The sequence below is a fragment of the Anabrus simplex genome, chromosome 1, assembly GCF_040414725.1.
Source record: "Anabrus simplex isolate iqAnaSimp1 chromosome 1, ASM4041472v1, whole genome shotgun sequence".
NCBI lineage: Eukaryota > Metazoa > Arthropoda > Insecta > Orthoptera > Tettigoniidae > Anabrus > Anabrus simplex.
This window is the reverse complement of record NC_090265.1, coordinates 336,016,202-336,043,721: the sequence shown is the minus strand read 5'-3', so window position 1 is coordinate 336,043,721 and position 27,520 is coordinate 336,016,202. Positions and strand designations below refer to the sequence as shown.

The 27,520-nt window shown below is 40.3% G+C and overlaps 1 protein-coding gene across 1 annotated transcript in view; it reads right to left on the bottom strand.

Annotated features, from left to right (window-relative positions):
* LOC136865932 (GTP-binding protein Rit2) overlaps window positions 1-27,520 on the bottom strand; it is a 196,681-nt gene that overhangs the window by 163,614 nt on the left and 5,547 nt on the right. The window contains exon 2 of the mRNA XM_067142483.2: window positions 8,324-8,584. Within this exon, the coding sequence (XP_066998584.1) occupies window positions 8,324-8,584 (261 nt within the window). The remainder of the gene's footprint in view (window positions 1-8,323; window positions 8,585-27,520) is intronic.

Genomic DNA, 27,520 nt, shown 5'->3' with positions numbered 1-27,520 from the left:
AATAATAATAATAATAATAATAATAATAATAATAATAATAATAACATTGGTAGGGTAACCTTTCTGATAATGTGAGGAGTTAGAAATATTAGGTTTTAAGCCTCATAAGCTTGGAAAACATGTCATTAGGTTGATCATCTTATATTTATCTTTCACTACAAAAGAAATCCATTGTCACGGCTCAGGTTTGTCAATACGTATAAGTGGATCTCATATTCCAGTGACGAGACTCGGTCTCTGGAGGATGTTTCCAGCTAACTCATTGATTCCATTTCCCAGCTTTGGAGAAGAAAGCACTTTCTAAGAAAAACACTCAAGGCGTCTAGTTGAGATCAGAGTGGCATTGAGCGTCTCTTGAAGCCCCCAATCCCAGCGAAGATTGGACCGCTTGTTATCGCCTGCACAATGCATTTGTTGTATGTTCTGTGAAAAGTCGCACCGTTCACCTCTCATTTCTTATTTGGTTTGAGAAACGAATTAAATAAGCATTATTCAATAGAAAAGGCATTTCATATTTCCATAATCATATCTTGGGTCACAGAACTTACAAACTTTATAATGAGACGTTCCTTTTTCTATTGGTTTTGCATCACACCGACATAGACAGGTCTTATTGTGACGATAAGATGGATAGAGACAGGACTGAGAAAGAAGCGACAGTGCTTTTAATTAAGGTACAGTCCTAGTATTTGCCTGGTGTGAAAAGACAGCCATCTTCAGAAAGTGCCGTTACAATTACAACAAATTCATCACGCAATCAATAAGCTTAATGTAAAGTTATTAATCGTGCAAGTTTTTTTATTTCATTCTATGACGTAATTGCCTTCTTCCCGCACTCAAAATAGTACAGAAAATGACAATGTATCGTACTGCAATTACTTAGAAATCATCTCAGATTGATTGAACTTTGCTTGGCAGTAACATAAAAACGGATATTCAAAGAGATCATGAATCAAGGAACACCAAAATTAACCTTGATAAATTGTTTCTACGCCTAATTTCACTACCGTAGTTCCATACCCATCTAGGCCAAGGTCGGCCAGGGCTGTAGTGCCAAGGGGGACTATTATTATTATTATTATTATTATTATTATTATTATTATTATTATTATTATTATTATTATTATTAGATCCTCCGTGGCTCAAGCAGGCATAGCGCCGACCTCTCGCCGCTGGGTTCCATGATTCAAGTAGCGGTCACTCCATGTGAGATTTGTGCTGGACAACGCGGAGGAGGGGCAGGGTTTCCTCCCGATAATCCAGTTTTCCTTGTCATAATTCATTCCAGAAACACTTTCCAGTATCATTTCATTTCATCTGTCGTTCATTAATCTTTGCCCCAGAGGAGTGCGACAGGCTTCGGCAGCCGGCACAATTCGTATCCTCGCCGCTAGATAGGGGCTTCACTCATTCCATTCCTAACCCAGTCGAATGACTGGAAACAGGCTGCAGATTTTCATTATTATTATTATTATTATTATTATTATTATTATTATTATTATTATTATTATTGCTAGTTGCTTAACGTCGCACCGACACAGATGGGTCTTATGGCGACGATGGGACAAGAAAGGGCTAGGAGTGGGAAGGAAGCGGCCGTGGCCTTAATTAAGGTACAGCCCCAGCATTTGCCTGGTGTGAAAATGGGAAACCACGGAAAACCATTTTCAGGGCTGCCGACAGTGGGATTCGAACCTACTATCTCCCGAATACTGGATACTGGTCGCACTTAAGCGACTGCAGCTTTCGAGCTCGGTATTATTATTATTATTATTATTATTATTATTATTATTATTATTATTATTATTAGGTATATTGCATACAAGGTCAACGGATGCGATTTACAGCACACTTCATTAGCCACAGTATAGTGTTCGCCGCTATGAGTAGCTCAGACTATAAAAGCGCTGGCTTTCTGAGCACAAGTTAATGGGTTCTATCCCGGCTAAGAACGGTGGTACTTGATGTTGCTCAAATACGCCAACCTCGTTTCGGTTGATTTACCGACACCAAAATGAACTCCCATGGGACTAAATTCCTGCACCTCGGCGTCTCCGAAAAACGCAAAATTAGTTAGCAAGACGTAAAATCAATAACATAATTAATGTAATATTGTTGATAGTGAAAGGTAATTGTATTAAATGAAAATTCATGAGATAAGAGAGTACTTGATGACGGATAGGTTATTCGAGTTACCAGCAAACTGCGCGAGTTGCAGAAGTGTTGGTGTGGAAATTACTCTGCGGCCATCTGCCATGAATGTCAGCTCATAACTTCGCACACACATACACTTGTCGGGCAATGACTTCTCTTCTCACAGGAACGTACGCTGAGAATATGTGCACATATTAGGGGGACGAGAGGGGAAACTAAGAAGCTTGCTGCCGTAATAACATCTCGAAAATGACGCTTTTCATCGAACAATCTTTAAACGCTTTTAGATCAATCTAAGTAATTCGCACTTTTCATTATTATTATTATTAACAAAAATACGAGATTTTTCGGAATGTACAATTACTGTTAATAAAATATATGCAGTTTATTTAAATCTTAATATGCATTTGTATTTCCTCATATCGAACCAAAATTTATTTTTGAACTTGCCTTACGTTGCACCGTCACACGTAAGTCTTACGACGAGGATACGATAGGAAAGGGCTAGGATCGGGCAGGAAGTGGCCGTGGCCTTATTAAGATACAGCCTCCAGCATTCGCCTGGCGTGAAAATGGGAAAAACACGGAAAACAATCCTCAGGGATGCCGTCAGTTGGATTTGAACCCACTATCTCCCGGATGCAAGCTTACAGCTACGTGCCCCAAACAACGTGGCCACTCGCTCGGTGAACCTACATTTGTATGGAATTTTAAAAATAAATGAACAAAGTGCGAAGTGTTATTGTGCATTCTCTTAGTGTTCTCGACATTTCCGCACTATTTCTAGTTTTCGAAATTTTTTCCCCCTATCGCCTCTATCGCAATGGATATTACGCGCATGAATCATATTTGAAAATATAAACGAAATAATATGTGGAGTATGACAAAGTAAATTCAAGGAATGGGAGAGAGAATAAACATACAATTTACGGCCAGCTAACTACTGTTATAGTTTTGGGAGTCGCCGAGGTGCCGGAAATTTACCCCGTATGAGTGTTTTACGTATCAGTAAATCTATCGACACGAGGTTGACGTATTTGATAATAATAATAATAATAATAATAATAATAATAATAATAATAATAATAATAATAATAATAATAATAGGCTAATCATGTTATTGGGTTTACGTCCCACTAACTACTTTGAAGGTTTTCGCAGACGCCGAGGTGCCGGAATTTAGTTCCGCAGGAGTTCATTTTACGTGCCAGTAAATCTACCGACACGAGGCTGACGTATTTGAGCGCCTTCAAATACCACCGGACTGAGCCAGAATCGAAGCTGCCAAGTTGGGGTCAGAAGGCCACGGCCTCAATCGTCCGAGCCATTCAGCTCTGCTGACGTATTTGAGTACCCTCAAAATACCACGGGAGTGAGTCGGTATCGAACCCATCAACTTAGGTTCAGAGAACCAGAGCTCCACTCTCTGAGCAACTGAGTCACTCCTATTTTTGACCATGGAGTACTCTGTTGAGCTCCACTCTCTGAGCAACTGAGTCACTCCTATTTTTGACCATGGAGTACTCTGTTATATTGGTTGATAACAGTTCAAAAACAACATGACATCGCAAAAAATAGTTGTACCCATCGGAGTGGGCCGTAATATCCAATTAACATTATCGGTGATGTCTAATTAAGACGGCCACGGTTCAAATTTCGGACAATGTACGTGGTATTTTTGAAACGATAATTTGCGCTCCTGAGGTTCGGATTCCAAAACAATAGACTTCCATGGCCGTGATCGCAATGTTAGGAGTTATTTAGAGCTAAAAACCTGTTTGCTTTGTACCCTTCTCTTGCATGTAGTTCTTCATATATCTCTTATGAAATGTTACTCCGCGAGAAGGGGCTAATCGCATTTATCCTCGACACACAAACATTCCATCAAACTTCTCATATTTGCAGAAGAATTGGATCTACTTTATTATCTGTGTATGTTGCAATATAAATGAGTTAATCACATTACAACATTCTAGCGCGTGAAATAAACAACAACAACAACAACAGCCAAAGTAGGGGACTGCCTGTAGGGGTGAAGTACAGTGGGGACTTCGAGGGCCCTGGGACCGCTACGGTAGCTGTGAAGGCCCTTCAGGAACTCTGAAAAGTGGTGGCAAAAGGGGGCTCTGGTTAAGACGCAGCAGGTCGTTATGCTAATTAGGTTCCAAAATGGGTAAAAAAAAAGTAAATAAATGTAATGTAAATTTTATTCTTATACCAGTTGCATAGTATTATTTGAAGTAATTCCACATACTGTATATGAGTTGTCTATGTTTGTAAGTATAGGAGATATTATAAGTAGATTTTTGTAAACAATATAAATTTATTAAGGTTGATCTGTTTGTTTAATAGAAAAAATTGTTGGCATAAATAGTATATTATTGTATTCTAGAAAAATTTTATTTTCTTCTCTTGTTAATTTAAAATTTAGTGCTTGACAATAATGTATTTTAGTGTACCATTTGCCACCGAGGTAGACACCTCATTTGTAAATAAAGAGATTTTGATTTGCTTTGAACTACCACTACTACTACACCACACGATTTCATTTCGTCCCTGAAGGGTAAGACGGGTTTCTTAAGATCTGACGCACCTTCGCGGTTTCAGATACTGTATTGATGTCAACAAATTTACCTAGAGTCCAAAATCCACATTCTTATTACTAAGACATGGAACAGGAAGTAGAAGGCATAGTTATTGCTCTACTGGAAACAATGTTAAGCAATTTGAAGACCATTATCGATGCTTTGGTGTAATCTGTAGTCAATGACATAGGCTGTTTTTTTCTACTTGTGTAACGTCGCACTAAATGAATAGAAAGAACAGGAGGGGAGGACACTATGTACAGACCTGGATTGTGCCAGTCGGGGAGAGACAACAGTCACCGAACTTTTCTTGATAACCATGTATTATTTTGTGCATTCTTCTGTATGAAATTTTCACAACATTATAGGCTACGAACAGATAAATAGATTAGTCAACAATAAATCGTTTGTGTTTCAGTAATAACAGTGCTATTCTGATGAATAATATGACAGGTATAGTTCATCTCACGTCAGTTTGCTCCTTGGCTGAATGGTAAGTGTAGTGTCTCTCGGTTCCGAGGTCCCGGGTTCGATTCAGAGCTAAGCTGGGAATATTATCTGCGTCTGATTAATCCTTCTAGATCACAGGTTAGTCACTGATCATTTGCATAGAATACATCACACAAGCAGCCCTCACAGAAACACGAAAGTGTGAGTACATACCTCCACGTAGGGCTGATGTCAAGTAAGGCATCTGACCCTAAAATTGGGCTTAATCAACATGTGGTGTCGCACAGCACGTAATTAAGTGTCCGTGATGCCCAGATTCATGTACAGGAAATGACATACGGACCTACACAGAATACCCAGCATGAAGTCGAAAACAGTTTAACGTCATATGTTAATGATATTGTAATTATTTTATGCGTTTCTGACATGAAAAGAAGATCATTACTTTTTTTACTGCGTGTATTCAGACTGCTCTAGACCAAATATTTGGAATTATTTACATGGCCTTTCGAACGTTTATTAGCAAGTGTGCAATTCAGAAGACCGAGCTCGATAGCTGCAGTGGCTTATGTGCGGTCAGTATCCAGTATTCGGGAGATAGTAGGTTCGAACCCCACTGTCGGTAGCCCTGAAGATGTTTTTCCGTGGTTTCCCATGTTCACACCAGGCAAATGCTGGGGCTGTACCTTAATTAAGGCCACGGCCGCTTCCTTCCCACTCCTAGCTCTTCCCTGTCCCATCGTCGCCATAAGACCTATCTGTGTCGGCGCGACGTAAAGCAACTAGCAAAAAAGAAATGTAATTCAGAAGAAAGCACGTTCAATTTAAATTCCTGTGAATGAAGGACATTTGCTAGTATTTTTGGCGATTAACTGTTTGCCTGACATTTATGAACTACGACGCTTGGCATAGCGCCTCTCATATAAAATAGCCATTTATAACACATACTTGGCAAAAAGCTGTCTCGGTAGTGATTGTGGCTGGAATATGGATAATGGATTTCATAAATGTCCATTTCGCAGAAATCGTTTGCATTGAAAGACTAGCTCTGGGTATTTGGTTATGCGAGTGTTACACTGCGTGATTGTAGCGTATTCGGCGATATATCTAGAAAACATTCCTGTATCCTAGTTCTTGCCAAGTGATGCACGCCCTTTTAGTGTCAAGGTATAGAAATATGTTAACTGACAGTTCGTAGACAAATGCACGTTTACACTGGGATGGGGAAAGTTAGAGATCTCGGAGAAATCCTGTGTCACGTTTTCCGACACAAGTTCTTAAAAGAAGTCACTAAGGTTTCAACCTGGGATGCAGTGATAATAGGCCGACGAATTACAATATCATAAACAGAGAGCCTTAAAATGACGTTTGAAGATTTAGGGTCAGTCTTACTTTACAGACTTAGTGAGTTGGCTGCGCATTACGGGTCGTGTAGCTGCAAGCTAGCATTCAGGAGATGGTGGGTTCGAAGCCCACCATTGGTAGCCGTGAAGGTAATTTCCCGTGGTTTCCTATTCTCACATTTTTCAAACATGGGAAGGTAGCATTGAAAAAAAATATTTTAAGTTGCTTTACATCTCACCGACACAGGTCTTATGGCGACGATGGGACAGGAAAGGGCTAGGAGTTGAAAGGAAGCGACCCTGGCCTTAATAATGTACAGCCCCAGCATTTGCCTTGTGCGAAAATGGGAAACACCGGAAAACCATCTTCAGGGCTGCCGACAGTAGGGTTCGAACCCACTATCTCCCACATACTGGATACTGACAGCACTTAAGCGACTGCAGCTATCGAACTTGGTCATTGTAAAAAAAAAACAAGTGGTTTACATAGATACTGAATATCTTACGAAAGCCAGAAGAGAAGTGTCACTTAGAAAATCTAACACGAAGTTATAATTGTTTTTTCTTTACAATTGGCTTTACGTCCCACCGATACAGATAGGTCTTATGGCGACTATGAGATAGGAAAGGGCTAAGAGTGGGAAGAAAGTGACCCTGGCCTTAATTAAGGTAGCCTACAACCTCAGCATTTGCCTGGTGTGAAAATGGGAAACCACAGAAAACCATCTTCATGGCTGCCGACAGCGAGGTTTGAACCCACTATCACCCGAATACAAGCTCACAGCTGGGTGACCCCAACCGCACAGCCATTTCGCGCGGTATTATCAATTTCATACTATGTCATGTTGGGCAGAAAGACAATGTTTTCCAAAATGGTCTCTATCCACTTCACTGCCTGTCGTCCCTCACTACGATACAAGGTACAGTACAAGTACTGTATATTATGGTCTGCAGAGAAAATACGTTTAAAATTGTAGTAGCAGCAGCAGTATGAAAGATGATTAAATTGAGGATCTAGATGGAAACAGAGAATTTTAGGGGTACTTAGAGATTCAAGGGAGTCTTTCAAATGATATGGCGTATGGCTTTTAGTGTTGGGAGTGTCCGGGGACATGTTCGGCTCGCCAGGACTCCCGTAGGCGACCTGCGCGTAGTGATCAGGATGAAATGATGATGAAGACGACACACACACTCAGTCCCCGTGGCAGCGAAATTAACCAATGATGGTTAACATTCCTGACTCTGCCGGGAATCGAACCCGGGACTCCTGTGACCAAAGGCCAGCATGCTAACCATTTAGCCATTTCAAATATAACCGTTTATAATGACAATTTAAATAATACTGTACAATTATAATTATGAATATAATCCCTTCAAATTTCGAAGTTGGCATCATTTGATTATTAAAACAGCTTATCCTGTGTTATGGCTATTCCAAATACTAATTTTTAAAACAAATAGTAGTAAATTCTGAAGAGAAGTAGGCTTATGACATTGGAAAGGAGTGTCACAGACATGAATGAATCGAAGCTCCTGCCTAAAGAGCTAGTGAACTTTGAAATTGAGTACTGTGCCATACTCAAGTTGTAATTACGGTCATTTTACGTTGTCAGAGAGAGCGAGCATCCATCATCTTGTGTGTAAACATTTGGTTGGTAATTTGAGACGTATGTTGATTTTGCAACTGAGCCTGCTGTGTGTGGTCAGTGTGCGGCAGCAAGAGGCAGTCACGAGTGGTGATTGCTGTAGGGTTGAGAATGAAGCATACTGAGCAGAATGAAACACACTTACCTGTGGCTGGAGTTGCTCGACGTGACACTGTTGTTGCTCCTGGAGCGCCGACTCTTAAGGGAGTCACCACGATTTACCACTCCCTTGCCTGTGATACTGAAGTGTCTCAGTCTGTAGTACTCCTCCTCGACCCCCGTGTTGGGCATGCTGGCCACACGAGACCGCTGCTGTGGGAGGCACAAGTAGTTTGGTCGGCCACTGTTGGAGCGACTGCCTGGGGTTTTGACGGACTGGGACCGGCTGTGGTGTGGACTGCCGTACCTGGAGTCACACCCAGAACTGTCATGTCGCTTAGAGCTAGCCCTCATGTTCATAGTTACCAGTCAAGGCGAAACTAGAACACTTCTATCCATGGAAAACAACTATGAAACAATTCTCATGCTTTTGCTCCTAAAGCCATCAGCATACAGGCTTGTTGGATCCCCACACAACGTCATTATTGGTGGTGATTATTGTTTCAAGGAAAAGTACAACAGGTCAACTATTCCCTCTTAACATACTAGTCAAAAAGAAAAAAGTGATGAGTTGACTTTTCAACAATGCACGTATCGAAAAAAAAAGGAGAGGTCTGGAAAAACTTGAAAATGAAAGATACAGATTTCACAACCTTAATACCGTCGAAGTTGGAAGAGAATAAAAGATGGCGCAGGGAGATCAGATAGGAAAGCTGAAAGTGATGATCCTGATACACGTTAGTGGATGAAATGCCAGATTCAGCTAAAGGGTCCGGGCACAATTTGTTAATTTCTTCATTTTATAGAAATATTTAGTTAGTTCTAATTGCTTACTGGCTTAAAAGACACTATGTTGCCGGAATCTTATCGTGTAGGATGTCTTTATCGTGCGAGGAGCCGACGAAATGCATTTCTCATGCTTCATCGAGAGTCCTCTTTTCATATCCTTATTTTGTAGTATATCAATAGGGTAGATGTTCACTGATAGACACTCAGATGTAAAGCAAGAGATCAAACTGTATAATATTAATGTGTGTGTTCCTTCGTCCTTCTGCCGTTGACAAGAGCCGAGTATAGCCTATTCTTTTCCTCGGGTAAACTAGAGACTTCGTGTTTCCTTTCTGATGATAGCAAGTGATTTTAATTTCGCAAGGTACCATTTTGATAATCAGCTTAGTTCAAACAGCGTGATACAATGTTGCAAGAAGTGCTTTAATTTTCACACGAATATTTCATAAATGCACACATCAAATAAACACAAAAATTATTAATGTCAGCCAATGAAGGAGAATGAATGTTTATTTTTGAAAATAGAACATAAGTTTATGATTTGATGAGGACTGATAAATTGTATACAGAATGTTAGACTTGAATGACAGTTATATCAGTACAAACGTTTGAATGGAAATGGTAAAAATCTGATAACTGAAGTTATAGCAACTTATATAATTATGTTATGTCTCAATACTTTGTTGTCTGTGCCGGAGAAAGGCACAGGACTACTGCTGTTTATTGCTTATTTGTCTTTTTGTTTGTTTGCTCGATGGTTTCACATACGAGAATACAGTGGGCTGTGTATTGTTGGGAGATGAGAAGAATGCACATGCCAGGTGAAGCACGGGACGAAGGGGTTTTCACCAGCAGAGCCAGTGACGCAATGGTTACCATAGCAACTCCGCTACTACCCAGGCGACTTTATATTATTTTCTACTGGCAGATCTTCGCTCTTGTCAGTTGTAATCCAGCACACCGCAAAGTGTGAGTCAGTGTTTTTGTGTAGTAGATATAAGCAGATAAGAGCCGATCTGTCTGGGCAGAACAGGAACTTCGTACTTGCAGGCCACATTCCTCATTCTTGCATTTTTCTCATCTCTACACAGTTAGAAAGTACTAAGTGCTATAGCAGCACCACGGACCCCTTAAGGAGCAGCTTTCACAGCATGCACACGTACTGTCCATGCCCTGAATGTCCTGCTCCAGCAAGAGTCTACCCATACTTCAGCAGCATACTATCGCTTTTAAGGTACTATAATCCTATTTATTTTATGATCATTAGCTCGAGAACTAATGATTTACTCACAATGTGAATCATAGGGGTGTGACTTTCCATTTCAAAAATTCCACGTGCATTGACCAAGATTCGAACATTCGATCTCCTTAGCGATGCCACCACTATCACGCAATCTAGCTATTGTAACGTTAAATGATAGATATGGTATGTAAAGCTGAAAATATCAACCCAGATTGATGACCAAATGGAAAAAGAAAGGAAAAGAACATTCTTCATATCATTTTAATGGATAACATTCAATGTTCCATAAGTAATAAGTATTGAGAGAAACAGTAGTTTTGCTCCTGTCTGTTGGCACAGGTCATAAAAAAAATGTGGCTTACACTGAAGTCTAATTTAAAGCTATAACTGTTCGGTAGTTGCTAAGGTAATGCGTGCAGCTGAGTAATGACATTTAGTGCGCCTGGATGTTGTGAATGGTGTTATTTAGAGGGTCAGTCGTGCTGCAAAAGCACTTTCTGGCTCATTGAGGAAAATGATAACAAATTACCTCACGCCTCATCTTGCCTAATACGCCTCATTATAGCCCTAACACTAGTTTTTGTGATTTACTCTGTATCTGCGGGTACGATCTGAGGACTCAACAAGCCTTTGGATTGAATATTTCACAGGCAGGTAGGCGAAAGGGGTAATGTATAGAAAGTGGAGTTATTAATAGGAAGCAGCTCACTCCTGTTTGGGATGTGCCTGAAAAGAGCTGCACCACCTCGGGACGACAACATTATTTCATTTTCCACTAAAAAGGCGAATTCCAAGATAAAATTTAGAATAAATATTGATACTTACTGACAGGTCAACTGCAGAGTAGATAAAACACCACAGAGATAATAATAATAATGATATTAACTTAAGGTCGTGATAACTACTTTTACGGTTTTCGGAGACGCTCTGGTGCTGGAATTTTGTCCCACAGGAGTTCTTTAACGTGCCAGTAAATCTATCGACATGAGGCTAACTTACTTTAGCACACTCAAACACCACCGAAATGAGCCAGGATCGAACCTGCAGGCTAGTGCTATATAGTCCGAGCTACTCAGCCCGGCATAGACCATTATTCACTCGTCTAGTACCAGCGTTTCTCTGAAGAGGTACATTATTTCTGGTAAACTTGAAAGGTCTGCTCTTGCGACGGCTTTGATTCCCATTACGTTTTCTCAAACAATTGGAATTGCTAACAGGATATTTTGTCCCATTCCGAATGGTTTAATGTTTGCTCTCCGAGCCAGCGTCGCTTATTGCACCCCCCCCCCTCATTATAATTTTAATTGCGGGACAATAACAGTTGCAGTCTGCCTACAAAAGAATGAACTCTATAATTCATTTCAGGTTATGACAGTTGATCCCAATTACATGCGCCAGGTGCTCTTGATGGCAGATAATTTCGTTCCGAAAAGTGTGCTCAGTGGTGTGTAAATCAGAGCACCGCTTGCACCGACAAGCTTTATATTTATACTTCATGTCCAGTATACCTGTATCCCATGCTGATGTTGAGTATATGGGGCTAATGACCCCTATGTTCATACCTATAAAAGAGGCTAAATATAAATTATACTTTGCTGAAGAAGGTGAACATCCTTATTATTTCTTCATATGAGGAGGACCCCTGCGGGTGGGGGACGCACATGTAGAATACACCCGCGGTATCCCCTGCCTGTCGTAAGAGGCGACTAAAAGGGGCGACCAAGGGCTGACTGAATTAGAACCATGAAACTAATTTTGAATCGTACCATCACGCGGGGAACACCATAGGTTGCCTGTACTTGCGAGTAGTACCACTAAATTCGGCACAATATAGGTTTGTGATTAGTAGCAGTAAAAGCCTGGCCTGGTGGATTCCAGTACCCGTGCGTCGTACCCATGTGTGCAACACCGCGGGTCTGGGCGTAGCCTGTGAGTTGTACCACTATATGAGCAGCACCGTGGGTCTGCGTTGCCTGTGATTAGTACCCACTATGTGAGGAACACCACGGGAATACCGGCGCCCGTGTTTAGTACACCTAGGTGGGGAACCTTCTCGGTTTGCGTTGACTCTGAGTTGGGCCATTGTGTGAGACACACAATAGGTCTGCGTTACTTGTACGTATTGCAATACTTGTGAGTAGTACCATCTTTTGTGGAACACCGTGAGTCTTCGCTACTTCTGATTAATACCCCAACATGACACATACCATGGTTCTATTTTACTCGCGACATGTACCATTCTGTGGGGCCTTAGACGTGGATTTTGCACCCCCTCTAGACACCAAGCATCATTGTGCTTTATAAGTGGTTCCTTGGTCGGTAATAATGTTATTTTCGATCTGTATTGAGTCCGATCCACTGGTTTTTGTTTGTTTGTTTTGTGTTTTGTTGAGTTCCTGTCCATCCATTAATTCTTCATGCCATATTTTATTTTTATTTTGGTCAGTGGATGCCTTTGCAATTTTTTTTCTTTCATTGCGTACCATTAGGGGCCGATGACCTTTGATGTTAGGTCCCTTAAAACAACAAGCATCATCATCATATGAGGAGGTCGGGACACCATGATTAGCAGTCCTGTGAACTTTGGGTGAGGTTCTTGTGTAGCCTATTTTATTTCCTTTTGAACTGTGAAATCATTTTCAATTGGTCGAACACAATTTATAATGGAAACTTTTAATGCATAGGATATGGAATTAAATATATTATTAAACATAAAATTAAATGTCTCATCCAGTCAAGTACTACGGACGGTGAACTTGTTCATGTAATTGAATAGAAAATCGAGTTAATTCTTATTAATTGGATTTTTTGAAAAAACGTCATTTCATGTTTAATATGAAAATAATACATACTAATCAACCAGATTATCCTATTGTTCTTAAGAGACTCTGAGGGTTGCCGGAATTTTGTCCTGTAAATGGAGTTCTTTGACGTATCAGTTAATTTATTGACACGGGTATCTTACGTTTAAGCACTATCAAGTGGCGTCATCAACTAAATGCCTTCACTTTTTGTTTTTAAGCTTGAGATAACATCGTTCTTCCCCTCTGCACCAATGCTCAGACAAAACCCAGAAGTTTATTTAAGATATTTGCGTTTTGGTGAAGAGATAGCATATGAATACACAACACTGTTCTGAACTTCACATAACGGTTCTTTGTCTGAGATGCATTATTTTCTCCCTTCGATAAAAAGTCAACATGGAACGCTATTCTTTGACGTCTTATTTCACAATTTGCTTGAATAAATCACTTAAAGTTTTACGAAATTCCTCATATATAGTTATTTTCTGGAATGGACCAAAATAGTAACATTTAATTAACAACTGGAAGAGTTGCAGGCAAAAGCTCACCAACAAATCTGTCGGTTAGGTCATCAGTCAAGAGGTGGTTGGAATTTCAATGAGCACAACCAGAGGTTATGGCAATTACAAGGAAATTGCGTAAACCGACGGGGGTCTAATAAATCTATTATTCCAAATAATTACATTTCCTTAAAATATACATGTTAATCTCCTGATGGTTTATCTCTGGAATAAAACCTATACCTCAGTATGAGAAAAATGCCCGTTTTTTGGGGATACTTTGTTCTTTTTGACAAATATACTATACTATTAATACTATTTAAGAAAATACTAGGTAAACAACAGGAAGGGAATCTGCCACCTGGCCGACGGCCCTAAATGCAGTTCAGTGGTGAATGAATATCGGAACAACATTTTGAAAAACTTCAATAACCAATCGCATCACACAAAATAATATTTTCTGAACCATAAAAAAATCAATAATATGGGGTAAATATTTTTAAAAAATTCCTGGAATAGTTGCAGAGATATTGAATATATTCAAAAATTCAAGTTTACAGGTGTATGAAAACCCTTAAATGTTATTGACCTCACCGAGATTCGATATCTCAAATTTTGCACATTAGATCGAGCTCATACCAAACTAACGGTAGCCAATTGCTTCGATTATTATTATTATTATTATTATTATTATTATTATTATTATTATTATTATTATTATTATTATTCCTCTACTACTACTAGTATTAATCATTGCTAAACTAAACTAAGTAGCTGGTCATGTATGCTTCACGTATGCCTTATAACCTGGATGGTTGTAGTGTTTGTTGTGGTAGGTATTTGTTTGTAATTACTTGAGGCGGTCTATGTTGGGTATCATCGCGGGGAACCGAATGGAAGGGAAGTGGGGATAAATAACATTTTGTATGCAGGAGGTTTGTTCCGAAAGAACTTTTAGACCCAGAGCATAATGTTGGTGAGGAAGACCGTTACCTCGCGGTAATTCCAGGCATAATTCTGTATGGCGTAGCATAGATCTTTGATATCCAGGAATTAGTCTTCCTCTTGATTGGATTGGATTTAGTTATTATTGACATAGTTAATGCCGCAGTTAGTAGTTACCAGACGATTATAGCGATGGCTAAATCCAATTAACCTAGTTAAGTTCGTATCGACGTGTCTACGCTAACAGCTTAATATATGGAGAAGCTGCAACTTGCTGATATAATTACAAGTTCCTGTGTTACAACATAAATCTCTCAATTTTCTTAAGTTCTTGCAAGTTTTAAGCTCATCTATTGAGGCTCATGCAACAGGAGAGAATGTCTTGGATATTTCCTAACATACCGCACATCCTTGGCACTAGCTGTTGCTTAGGTTGGGAAGTTTATTAATTCATTAATTGGTTACGAAAGATTCTCTTACTGTTAAACCACGGGTCTTCGACGCATTACCATAGTCACCGGCCATCCTGAACACATATATAAATTCTTTTTACAATTTATTTTTTTAAGTCTCTCCGACACAGATAGAATGGAAAGGAAGCGGCCGTGGCCTTACTTAAGGAACAGCCTCAGCATTTGCCTGGTGTGAAAATGGGAATATCTAAATTAAGACGTGATTAAAGAAGAAGCTATTTCAACGAAGCAATACTCAGGTATTTTGAATTGTAAGTTGCATTCCAGTTTCACGAGGAACGCTGTGCATTTGATGAATAGTCCTGTAAAAATAAACAAACTCAGCTTTAAGAACGTAGTTGGGATTAGCCAGACTTAGTGTCTCATACAGTTAAGGCGCTATTTTTCTGAGCCCAAGGTGGCAGATTCGATCCTTGCTCAGTCCGGTGGTGTTTGAATGTGCTGAAATACGTAAGTCCCGTGTCGGTAGATTTACCGGCACGTAAAAGAAATCCAGTTCCTCGGCATCTCCGAAAACCGAAAACGCAGTTAGTAGGACGTAAAACCATTATTATTATTATTATTATTATTATTATTATTATTATTATTATTATTATTATTAGGACGGGATTAAGTATGGTATTTAAGTGCAATGAATACATAGAAATATGTTATGTAACGTTGAGAACATGATCTATCTTCTTCTTCTGCCGCTTTTCCCACACCTATGGGGTCGCGGGTGTGACTGCCTGTTGTACGGCAGGATACCCTTCCTGACACCAACCTTATGTGGAGGGACGTAATCACGTAATCTGTGGTAGATGTTGTGTTGCCTAAGTATGAAGAGAAAGAAAAGTGTTGGGGCAATCACAAACACCCTGTCTCCGAGCCAAAAGGGATTAATCAGACGCAATTAAAATCTCTGACCCGGCCGGGAATCGAACCCGGAACCCTCTGAACCGAAGGCTTCAACGCTGATCATTCAGGTAAGGAGTTGGACAAACATGATCTCTCTAACTCTTTTAAAAATGAAAGTGCGTAACTTTGACAATGCTTTCCCTTTTCCAGCTTCTCGATGTTGGCTTCTACGTTTTTTACTTGTAGACGCCAAAGAGAGAGAAAAACGAACCCTAAAAAGGAATCGAAAATGGCTGTTTGATGGTTATTATCTTACAGTGATGAAAGGAGTCTGGCAATAGACTAAAGCTGACACGCAGTACTCGGGAGATAGTAGGTTCGAACCCCACTGTCGGCAGCCCTGAAAATGGTTTTCCGTGGTTTCCCATTTTCACACCAGGCAAATGCTGGGGCTGTACCTTAATTAAGGCCACGGCCGCTTCCTTCCCACTCCTAGCCCTTTCCTGTCCCATCGTCGCCGTAAGACCTATCTGTGTCGGTGCGACGTAAAAAACTAGCAAAAAAAAAAAAAAAAAAAAAAAAAAAAGCTGACACGGCGAGGCTGCGTGCGCTCATAAACGAATATCACACTGATCAGGGCTGGCTGACTGTAGATGAGATCCCCTCGTACTCATGTGAAAATAACCCTCGAGATGTATCGGGAAGGCTTTGGACAGCGTACTCGGACGAGCCACTGCTGCAACGTTAGTACAAATACTGGTTGGCACTGGTAGATGGCTAAGGATTTCGTAGCAATTTATGTAAAGGATTAAATGGACAGCGTTCCTTGTGAATTTAGAAAGCATAATACAATTCTAAAAGCTGTAGTATAGCTTTGCGGCGAGCAGCCTTCATCGCCATTTTTAATCCAGCCCGGCACTTCCTGAAATGTTGAAGAACCTGCTCTAAACCTTCCTTATTTATGTTACAAAACCAATAAAAATGAATTACTACGTATTTGATAGTATTTTGAAAAATAAAATAACCGTATTATTATCACTTCCGAAACCCTTTCTCCTCTCCTTGAATACTGCCCACACATGAGATCCTGCGTTCATCTAGACACCTTGTGAAACGAAGCACCATTGCTCAGGTACTAAGAGAAACTGGGTACACTGTGCATGAAGTGCACAGCTTGCCGGTCGATGGTAGCATCTGCAGGATAGATATGACAGCCTTCAGTTCGGATTAAATCTCATACCAGTCAATCTAGCGAGGTCATAGGTAAAAAGAAACGAATATACGATCCGACCTTCCCATTTTACTGCCGGGAATACAGAGTTCGGAACATGGAAGTAACAGGCCTGCTGAATGGAGCAAGTGGAACAATTTCTAAGACTTTTGAGAAATTCTCGGCGATATTCAACCCTCCTGCATCAATGAAAAGCATGCGTCGTCTTCTGTTTTGCAACGTTCTCTTTAATACTAAGACACCACTTGCATCAACATATAAATTGTATTGATGTACGTTCTCCTTTTGGGCAATCTCCTCATGGAGGAAGGGTTGGCTCTAGTATAGAATACATTTGTGTATATAATAAACTTTCTTAACACCCCTTTAATTGCTAATAGCGTCAATGAAAATCGGAATCCTAGAAATAGGAAAGCTTTTGCCCTACAAAATAATTTTAATTTTAGATATGATACTGTATAGGCTTTTGGGCTTATGCCATGTTAAGAAAATAAGTGAAGTTCTTTACGTTTCGCAGAGAACTGTGCTCTGCGTCATCAGAAGAAAATCTCGACTGTGCATGAGAAAGGCTTCTTAAACAATGACTTTTTGAAATCTAGACGTTATAATAGAAGTGGAAATGGTACGTTCATTCGTCACCAGATGGCTCCTCGGACGTGGCACAGCCCTAGCGTTCGATGCGGAAGCTGACCGAACCATCAGGCTATGGGGTAACCTAACATGTGTACGTAACATATGACATTGACAGGTGTATGACATTGACACAAGCCTGGAATGAAACATCTGGCGATGAGGAACGTACGTATGTGGAAAACACCGAGACGAAATAATAATAGTGAAGGGACAGGGAAGGGAACTACCTACGTAACTCCTTAATGCCTGGCAATCAGGTATTACTTAATTGATAGCCAGTGTCCCTATTAACATTGTTAGGATCTCTACGTATTTCCCCCCCCCCCCTCGTAATTTTTGTTGTCAGTGGTGGATCAGTCTGGAATGAACTTTCTGACTTTTACAATACAATACAATACAATTCTAACGTGTTGCTATTTCGTAAGCCAGTTGATGCAGAACGTTGTAGTTTCCACGAATTTGTAGATGAAGTCTAATTATTTAGGTCGGTAGTATTGTCATAACAAGTATGATTACTTGGAGTGCACTACTTAGTTAACCATTAAGTAATTCATTAAATGAATGAGGAATGACTCGCAGATTCTACCATTTCAAATCATCTTCTTCTCCTACCTCCACTTTTCCCACATCTCTCTGTGGGGTTGCACATGCGAACTGCGACGCATATGTGGATTTGGATCTGTTTTACAGCCACATGTCATTCCTGACGACAACCCTATGAAGGGAGGAAATCACTATTCATTGTTTCTGTGGTGGTTGGTAGTGTGGTGTGTTGTCGGAATGTGAAGGGGAGAATGATGAGACAGACAAAAACACCTAGTCCCCTAGCCAAAAGAATTAACCACAAGCGTTTAAAATTGCTGTCCCGTTTGGGATTCCAACGAATCGGACTTCTAACATTTTAAATATTGAAAATGAAAATTCACAGCCTGTTTCCAGTCATTTCACCGGATTAATGGAATGAATGAGACCCCATCTAGCGGCAAAGATAGGAATATTGCCGGCTGCCGAAGCCTGTAGCACTCTTCTGGGGCAATGATTAATGACTGACAGATGAAATGAAATGGTATTGGAGAGTGTTGCTTTGTCCAGCAAAAATCTCACATGGAGTGACCGGGATTTGAACTATGGAATCTAGTGGTGAGAGGTCGAAGCGCTACCGCCTGAGCCAAGGAGGCTTCCTCTAACATTTTAAATATTATATGTATATATTATATATGAAATACAGATAAACTAGTAACAATTGCATTTTCAATAATTTCTAAAAACAATTATGAAGATCTAGCAGTGTGATTTAAACAGGTATAATATTTGTTCACGTCAAAAATGATGTGAAAGGAAATCATAATTTGTATTCAGACCATAAGAATTACTTAGCAGATGTACAAATTTAGTTCTAGGTGCAGCGAGTACAAGCCCGGTTGCTTGCCTGAATAGTTAAGGTAGTGGTTTTTGGTTTCGAGGACCCCAGCTTCTATTCCTGGCCAGGTCAGGGATTTTAGCCAGGTCTGGTTAATTCTCTGGCTCGGTGTTTGAGTTCTGTTCGACTTAATGCACACCTCTTCATTTACCACGCTACCAACCACCACAGAAACACGCAGTGGTATAAGACATCCCTCCATATACTGTTAGCGTAAGGAGAGGCATCTATCAGTAAAACTAGGCTTAATCCTCATCTAGTGCTGACCCAAGTAAATGGGGAAAATTCCAAGAAGAAGAAGAAGAAGTAGAAGGAGAATGTGTTACAAAGATAAAGGTTTCGTTATTTCGACATTGACGTCATAAGACATTAGACCTACAAACACCCTCTCCCCCCATAAGATGACGGAGGGATGATTATTTTTGTACTGAATGGGTTTTCGTAACGTGTCAGATACCTTCCTAACATGCATTTCCCATACTCAGCACTTTGACATTATGAACGACTGTACTGCAATCTGATAGTGAAATCTTTGAAACCTACATCAATTACACCATTCAGCTGTTAAAGGAAATATGAATGAAGAAATAATGTATTTAGGAGACTTTAACGAAACAGTGTTAAGATATTACGATTTTCATTACTGCGATGAAACATCTATCGATTGATCGATGACTAAAAAAGGGTGATTCAAGTGCCCCACAGTTGAATCCGAGTACCATCTGAGTTGTGAGACGCAGAGAGTAAAGGCAGACAGCTAGGAACAAGGAAAGCCAAATAAGATGGGCTTGGTTCCAGTGTTGGAGAGCACACAGCTCATTGATCACCTCAGGCACTAGAGACAGAGGAGGAGATAGAACGAAGTCTTATGAGTTTTCTAAACTCTGCTGCGACTACGGCAGTCGAGCAGCGAGCGTAACTTACGAGTCACATCCAGCTTATTGATGAGAGAAAGGGGAAGAAAGACCAATTCCGAACAAGACACCACTATCGTACAATTCAGAAAAGTCCTTTCCGTGCGGTCAGTAGCGTGACTTACAAATTTGGACTTTCGTACCCTGAAAATATTGTTTTCCGTGAAAATTAATATTATATATTTTGTATCAAGAACCACGCATTCTTTTACTTCCTTTACGGTGGTTTAAACAATAGTGTCCACAATTTGATTATATAATTTTAAAGATTAATACGCAGACCAAAAGAAATTATTAACATCCCATTCCCTCTGCTTAAAAATAGTGATATTTCTTACATAATATTCATATTTATACTTATTCTGAATATGCTATGCACCGTACTAAATTAATTTTCGTCTGAATTGTTGAAGTTCCTAAATTAATTACTTTCATGCGAGATTCGCTATAAAAGCCATCTAAACCAATGTAAAATATTAAAGGGCACAGATTTTGATGTATAATATATATCTGTAGTTTCGGAGCCCTACTTTGGCTGGTGCACGTCACATAAATCTGAAAGGTTTAAAATCGAAATAATTTCGAGGCAACATGTGCAACGGCAGTGTTCAGTATCTTGCATTCGGGAGATACTGAATTCGAACCCCACTGTTGGCAGTCCTGAAGGTGGTTTTTCGTGATCTGCCATTTTAACACCAGAAAAAAATCTTGGGATGTACCTTAATGAAGGTCACGGTCGCTTCCTTCTCACTCCTGGCTCTTTCCTATACCATCGTCGTCATGAGGCCTGTCTGTGTCGGTGTGACGTAAAAAAACCCACCACTTATTTTTTCCTTTGCGAAAATGAAATGATCATAAATACGTCGCTGAGAGACGGCTACTCATCAACGGCTGTTAATTTCAAATTGACACCAGCCATAAGACATAGCCTGTACGGTTGCTAGGTAACATTGTCTGGTCATTCAACCATACCTTACATCACAGCCTGTACGGTTGCTAGGTAACATTGTCTGGCCACTCAACCATACCTTACATCACAGCCTGTACGGTTGCTAGGTAACGTTGTCTCGCCGTTCAACCATACCTTACATCACAGCCTGTACGGTTGCTAGGTAACATTGTCTGGCCATCCAACCATACCTTACATCACAGCCTGTACGGTTGCTAGGTAACATTGTCTGGCCATCCAACCATACCTTACATCACAGCCTGTACGGTTGCTAGGTAACATTGTCTGGCCATTCAACCATACCTTACATCACACCCTGCAGGGTTGCCAGGGTTACACTTCTGTCACACATTTTGTGACGCTAACTTTCGTAACGCAAATTTTCCTACCACTTCCAGCCACAAGGCATATTCTTATCAAATTTTAAGTGTTCATTATCTCACTTTATGGAGGGAGGACCAACGTATTCATTAACAAGAGACTGACCTCCATATGATATGATCGGGTGATACAATAGAGCTGCCCTCTTAAGGTACAAAATTTGCCGTTCCGCGCGTCTAACTGTTAGTGTAGCCCTGGACTTAAGCGTATCAGTAATTTCTATAAATATACGGCAAAAGGAAATCAAATAGAGAGCATTAGAGAAAATAGTGATGCGAAAAAATTCTTTAGTATAATGTCGCGACATACTGATATTAAATGGTTTGGTTTCAACATTATTAAAACACATTTGACAGAAAAGAGTCGCTTATTAGAATTCCAAAATGTCCAAAATCACTAATGTCGAGCGTCAAATGACTTATGGGAAGCATCTGAAATTTGTGAGGCGAGTTCCGCACTGCTGAAGCACAACTACTGCCCCGCTGGCTGAAAACGATTTGGAACTCATGGGTTTAAAGATGTGTACATTTTTTTAGAATTAAGAAATAAAACCTCAAACCCACACAGATGAGGTACTTTATTTCGATAGTACATACCATGCGGTAAACATATCATACTTTTCTTAAGTCCCGTGGCTTACCTTCAACACAGCCCTGTTCGATTTAAAAATAATATTCTCCACTGTTTTCATTAAAAATAATTGCAGTGTCGTGCATTTATAATCATTAATTTCCAAAACCTACCTCTGTTAATAACTTGTCTACCACTGTGCTTGAAGCATATGTTTTATTTATTTTTCCTCAAACGGTTGAGGTTGCCAAATTGACAAAGAAAATCATCTGTACTAATGTATAAAGGGAGAGTGTGAAATTGTGGCTATGTAACGGGTAATCTCAGAAACTACTGGGACCAATTCTGAATTTTATCTTACCATTTGAAATATATCCGAGGCAGTAAAGGCGTGCTCGGTTCGCCCAGAAGGACGTGGGTTCGAATCTCCGTCAGGAAGTCGTAAAATTTAAGAAACGAGATTTGCGCTTCCGGAGGTGCATATGGCCCTGAGGTTCACTCAGCCTACACCAAAAATGAGTACCAGGTTAATTCCTGGGGTCAAAGGCGGCCGGGCGTAGAGCTAACCACTCTACCCCATCACGTGCCGAGGTTAACAATGGTGGAAGCCTTTACCTTCCACTCCTCCAAGGGCCTTCATGGCCTGTACGGAGGTGACTTTGCTTTGCTTTATTTGAAATATATCGTCGTTCCGGGTGACATAGGTTCTGCATCATCCCGGAATGTCAAGAGGTTCCCGTAAGAAGTGTGATTTGGGTCTTTTGGCACATTAGCATAGGCTTATTCAGGCGAAATATCAAATTTGTGGTACAAGGACGAGGCAAAGCTCATTTTGAGCCTCACGACGTGACGAACAGAACTCGACAAGTCCGTAGAGAACCGAAAATCACGTTTTAAGGCCCTAAAACTAACCGAGACATTGGCACCACACTTACCCGCTGGAGGAATCATGTGAAGAAATGACCTGCCGTAACAATGTCGATGTCAGCTCAAGGGTTCTGGAATACAGGCCTGGTGTACGATATTGGTCCATGCGTGAATGTAGGCAAGGCCAAGGAGAGATGCTGTTTTGTCGGGCTGAGTGGCTCAGACGGTAGAGGCACTGGCCTTCTAACCCCAACTTGGCAGGTTCGATTCTGGCTCAGTCCGGTGGTATTTGAAGGTGCTCAAATACGCCAGCCTCGTGTCGGTAGATTTACCAGCACGTAAAAGAACTCCCGAGGGACTAAATTCCGGCACTTCGGCGTTTCCGAAAACCGTGAAAGTAGTTAGTGGGACGTAAAGCCAATAACATTATTATTATTAGATCCTGCTTAAACACTTTAGAGTTAATCTGCGAATCTGATACATTTAGTTAACACACAGGCTACTTACTATTAGGCTATCTTTTAAGAGGACTATGCAGCGAAAGGTAATGTGAGACAAGTCAGAACGCTTGGGACCCTTAACATTGAATATGCTCCTAAACGGTTAGTCCTACTGAACAACGGAGCGCACCAAGTGTACCTGAAATTCGATTTCCCCACACAGAAGTTTATATGAATGTTTTTCGTATCTTTAATTGTTCCCGAAAAACTGAGTTTTGCTCTGTTTTGGAACATGCTTTAATCATGGTCTCTTTGTCTTGGTTTTGTGACTGTCAGCAGGCAAGAGGGCTGACATTATAATGAAAACTCTCCAACTCGATCGTGACCGGCGGTAGGCAAGGGGGCCTGCCAATATAATTGAAATTCCAAAAACCTGAGGCAGAGAGCTATGCAATTTGATTAAATCTTACAACGTGCAGACTACTTAGGATGAAAGTCTATATACAATGTAGAATTCCGTAGCGAAGCATGGTCACTGCAGCTAGTACAATATAAATTCAGAAATCTTGGACCAATTTAGAATAAAATGATATAAAAATCTAATGTCATTGCAAAACAATCGTTAGAGACAAAGAAGAACTAGATAGATAAAAGAATGCTTTCAATTATAGAGTGATGTCTCTAGATGATATTGAGGGTTTCATTTTATGTATGCCCCAGCTCACAATATTCTCATTCGGCACATCATTGTGTCGTAAGTAGGTGACCAGTAGTTTGGGAATGACGCCCCTTGCAGCCAGAATTAGCCCTACAACATCGACGTCCTCGAGGTTTTATTTATTGAAGTAATACTTCAACTTCTACTTCAACGGGCTGTTGCGCGTGTGATTCAAATTTGATTGTCGGATCAAGGATGAAAACATTTTTTGCTTTCGGGTTTGAAGGCCATCATGTTGATTCGTCTTGTTTTAGTGTCAGCAGTGAGTCAATGGACCTCTTCATGTACTAGATACCCTTATCCTCGTAGCGTATAGGCCAATGAAGACCGGATGTGTTCAGCCACCTCAACGCACCTGTTTACCCGTCGAACCCACACACTGGGAAATATAAGCCGAACTCTTTTTTTTACATCGACTTACCATCGCTGATGGTGTCTATACAGGTATAGAACTGTTTCTTAGATTAATTTTCAGCTTAACGTCGGCTCACGGAAATATGGTTTAGCATTTGCCACCATACATCTCACCTCCGGAGAGGCCTGGTGCACGCACGCACGCACACACACACACACACACACACACACACACACACACACACACACACAGAGAGAGAGAGAGAGAGAGAGAGAGAGAGAGAGAGAGAGATAAACCATAAGAATTAACCAATGAAGGTTAAAATTCCCGACTCGGCCGGGAATCTAACCCGGTACCCTTTGTACCGAAGGCCAGCAGAGTAACCATTTATGCATACAGCCGAGCCATAAATAGATTTTCCTGTGTGATTTTCTTTAGTCAATATTGCAGATATGCCATCCTTAAAGCATCTAAGTATCCAAGTAAGTGTTAACGTCTGCCTTTCGCGTGCTCTGAAAAAGTAACCTAGCCAATGAGGTAGATAACAGCCCTTTTAGAGAGTTAACCCTATAATGCCCGTCTTGACAAATTTGTCACACGACTTTCAGATGCTATCAGAAGCTATAATACATCTCTTTTATTCTTCCCGGTCCACAGTTGAAGAAATACCCACCAGAGTGTGTTCACGACTGTGTGACAAATGTGCTACACTGGACATTAAGAATAAAAGAGATGTATTATAGCTTTTGATAGCATCTGAAAGTCGTGTGACAAATTTGTCACGCCGGGCATTATAGGGTTAACGGTCGGGGATATCGGAAAGTGGATAAATGAGAACCCCTTTCGCCTTCTCTAATCTAATATTTGCCACAACAGCACCTCACAATTTGCCTCCCACATTCACTTATAGGCCTACATTTATATTACGGTAAGATAAACTTCGCCTTTTCTACAAGGTTTCATTACTTCCACACACATAACCTCACTTCCACTATAATAAACATTCTAGTGTCACCACAGCTGCCGTTACAACGATCACACTGCATGCACCAAAATTATTGTAGCAAATTTATAGTGTCAAACGTACGATACGCAATTAATGTTTATGGTTCATACAAAATACCAGTTACTGTTGCGTTGTGAAATGCAATCATAAAGAACGCTCGTAAAAGGTCTAGTCCGTCATTACACACGTTGGAGTAGATAGTTATTAATTTCTTACCCTGGCCGAAGCTCGTAAATTATAACCTGGCTGTTGTAACTATGACACACCATGCTGCTGAATTCTCCGATATAATAATCCAGTATATCCGTTAATTTACCAGCTGGCTGCGTTCAGCATTCACATCCTTTGCCGAAGGTTGAGACATCGAATCCTACACAATGGTAGGATTTTTGACATGTTAAATTTTGGTCAGTAAATTTTCTAACCTGTTTAAAAAAACCTTCCCAGGGCAGTTTAGTATATTGTCCGATATCTGAACAATTGATGAAATGAACTATATGTGCTGTTCCTATTTAATGAATGTTTTAATATTTTTAACAATGACACTTTACCAAACATATTTTGAAAAATTGTTACCCATTTACAAAAATATCAAAGTAGACAATACAGAAAGGTAGAATTTTTTTAACAATCTTAGGTAAAAGCTTCCAGTGTCCTTAAATTGAACCCTTTCAAGGTATGGTCCAGGATTAACACCTTTTGGACAAGAAAAACATTAAATTCACCCGGGTATTGTGCATAACCCCTACTGAACGTTGTAGGGTTCTTTCAGTAGCATAACCCATCTGCTAAGGCAATCCGTAAATGCACGCCGCTGATTAAAATCGTCTAGTGAAGCAAATGTAGGATATGTCGTTTCTATTAACCGAATGGAATCCGAATAACAAGGACGTAATTTTCATTTCAAAAGTCTCACAAGATGGACCGGTCAGACATATATTAGAATCTAATTTTACTATAATAGTAATCCGAGGATATATTACATAAGTTGATACAATTCTGGAGTTACTCTTAATCGAACTTCAAGAACCTCCAGATAATTTACTGACAAGGCTACAGTTCAATTGTAAAATACAATACAAGAAATAAACAATGATATTGATGGTTTTACGTCCCACCAACTACACCGAGGTGCCGGTAATTTGTTTTGTAGTTCTTTTCCGTGCCAGTAAATCGACCGACACGTATTTGTCGTATTTGAGTACCTTCATATACTACCGGGCTGTGACATTCAAATCGGAAAATTAAAATACAACGTTAACAAATACAATAACTTCCTGAAAACTTCAGAAAATGATCTAGACAATCTTATGAGGCCTACATTAATACACAGTAAACAAGTCCCGCAAGCTGTTAAAGTGAAATGATTGCCGATTATTGCTTATAAACGCAGCTAATGAGTAGTATGTAAAATTACTGTTTACGGTGAAGTTCAAGCTCCGGAATTTTCTGGAATTAAAGTCATTTGTTCATTGTATTGGGAAACAATGCTAAGCAATAAATTCAAGGCAGTAGTAGCCTTTATCTTCTCTTTCAGAGGCAGGGTATAATTTTTCTTTTGTACTCACGAGAGTAAGTAATCGAATCCTGAAATACAATCAAATACTGAAAGTCACATGTTTTCTTGTGGATACAAGAAGGAAACCTGTTAATAATAATTTCATGAGGCTATTGCTAGCCTGGTGCAGCTTTGTAAGGCAGCCGCTCCGACAAGGGTGGGCGGCATCTGCCTTGTATGGGAAACTGCGTGTTAATTTGGTGGATGATAGTGTTGTGTATGGTGAATGAGTTGGAGGAATGTTGCCGAGACAGACAGACAGAAATTACGGAAAAGTAAACAGTGCATTTCCTTGTTACTGTCGACATACATACCATACAGAAATACCATTTTTTTTCAAATCCTGAACAATGTACAGACAAAACATTTTTTTTGCTAGGGGCTTAACGTCGCACCGACACAGATAGGTCTTATGGCGACGATGGGATAGGAAAGGCCTAGGAGTTGGATGGAAGCGGCCGTGGCCTTAATTAAGGTACAGCCCCAGCATTTGCCTGGTGTGAAAATAGTAAACCACGGAAAACCATTTTCAGGGCTACCGATAGTGGGATTCGAACCTACTATCTCCCGGATGCAAGCTCATAGCCGCGCGCCTCTACGCTCACGGCCA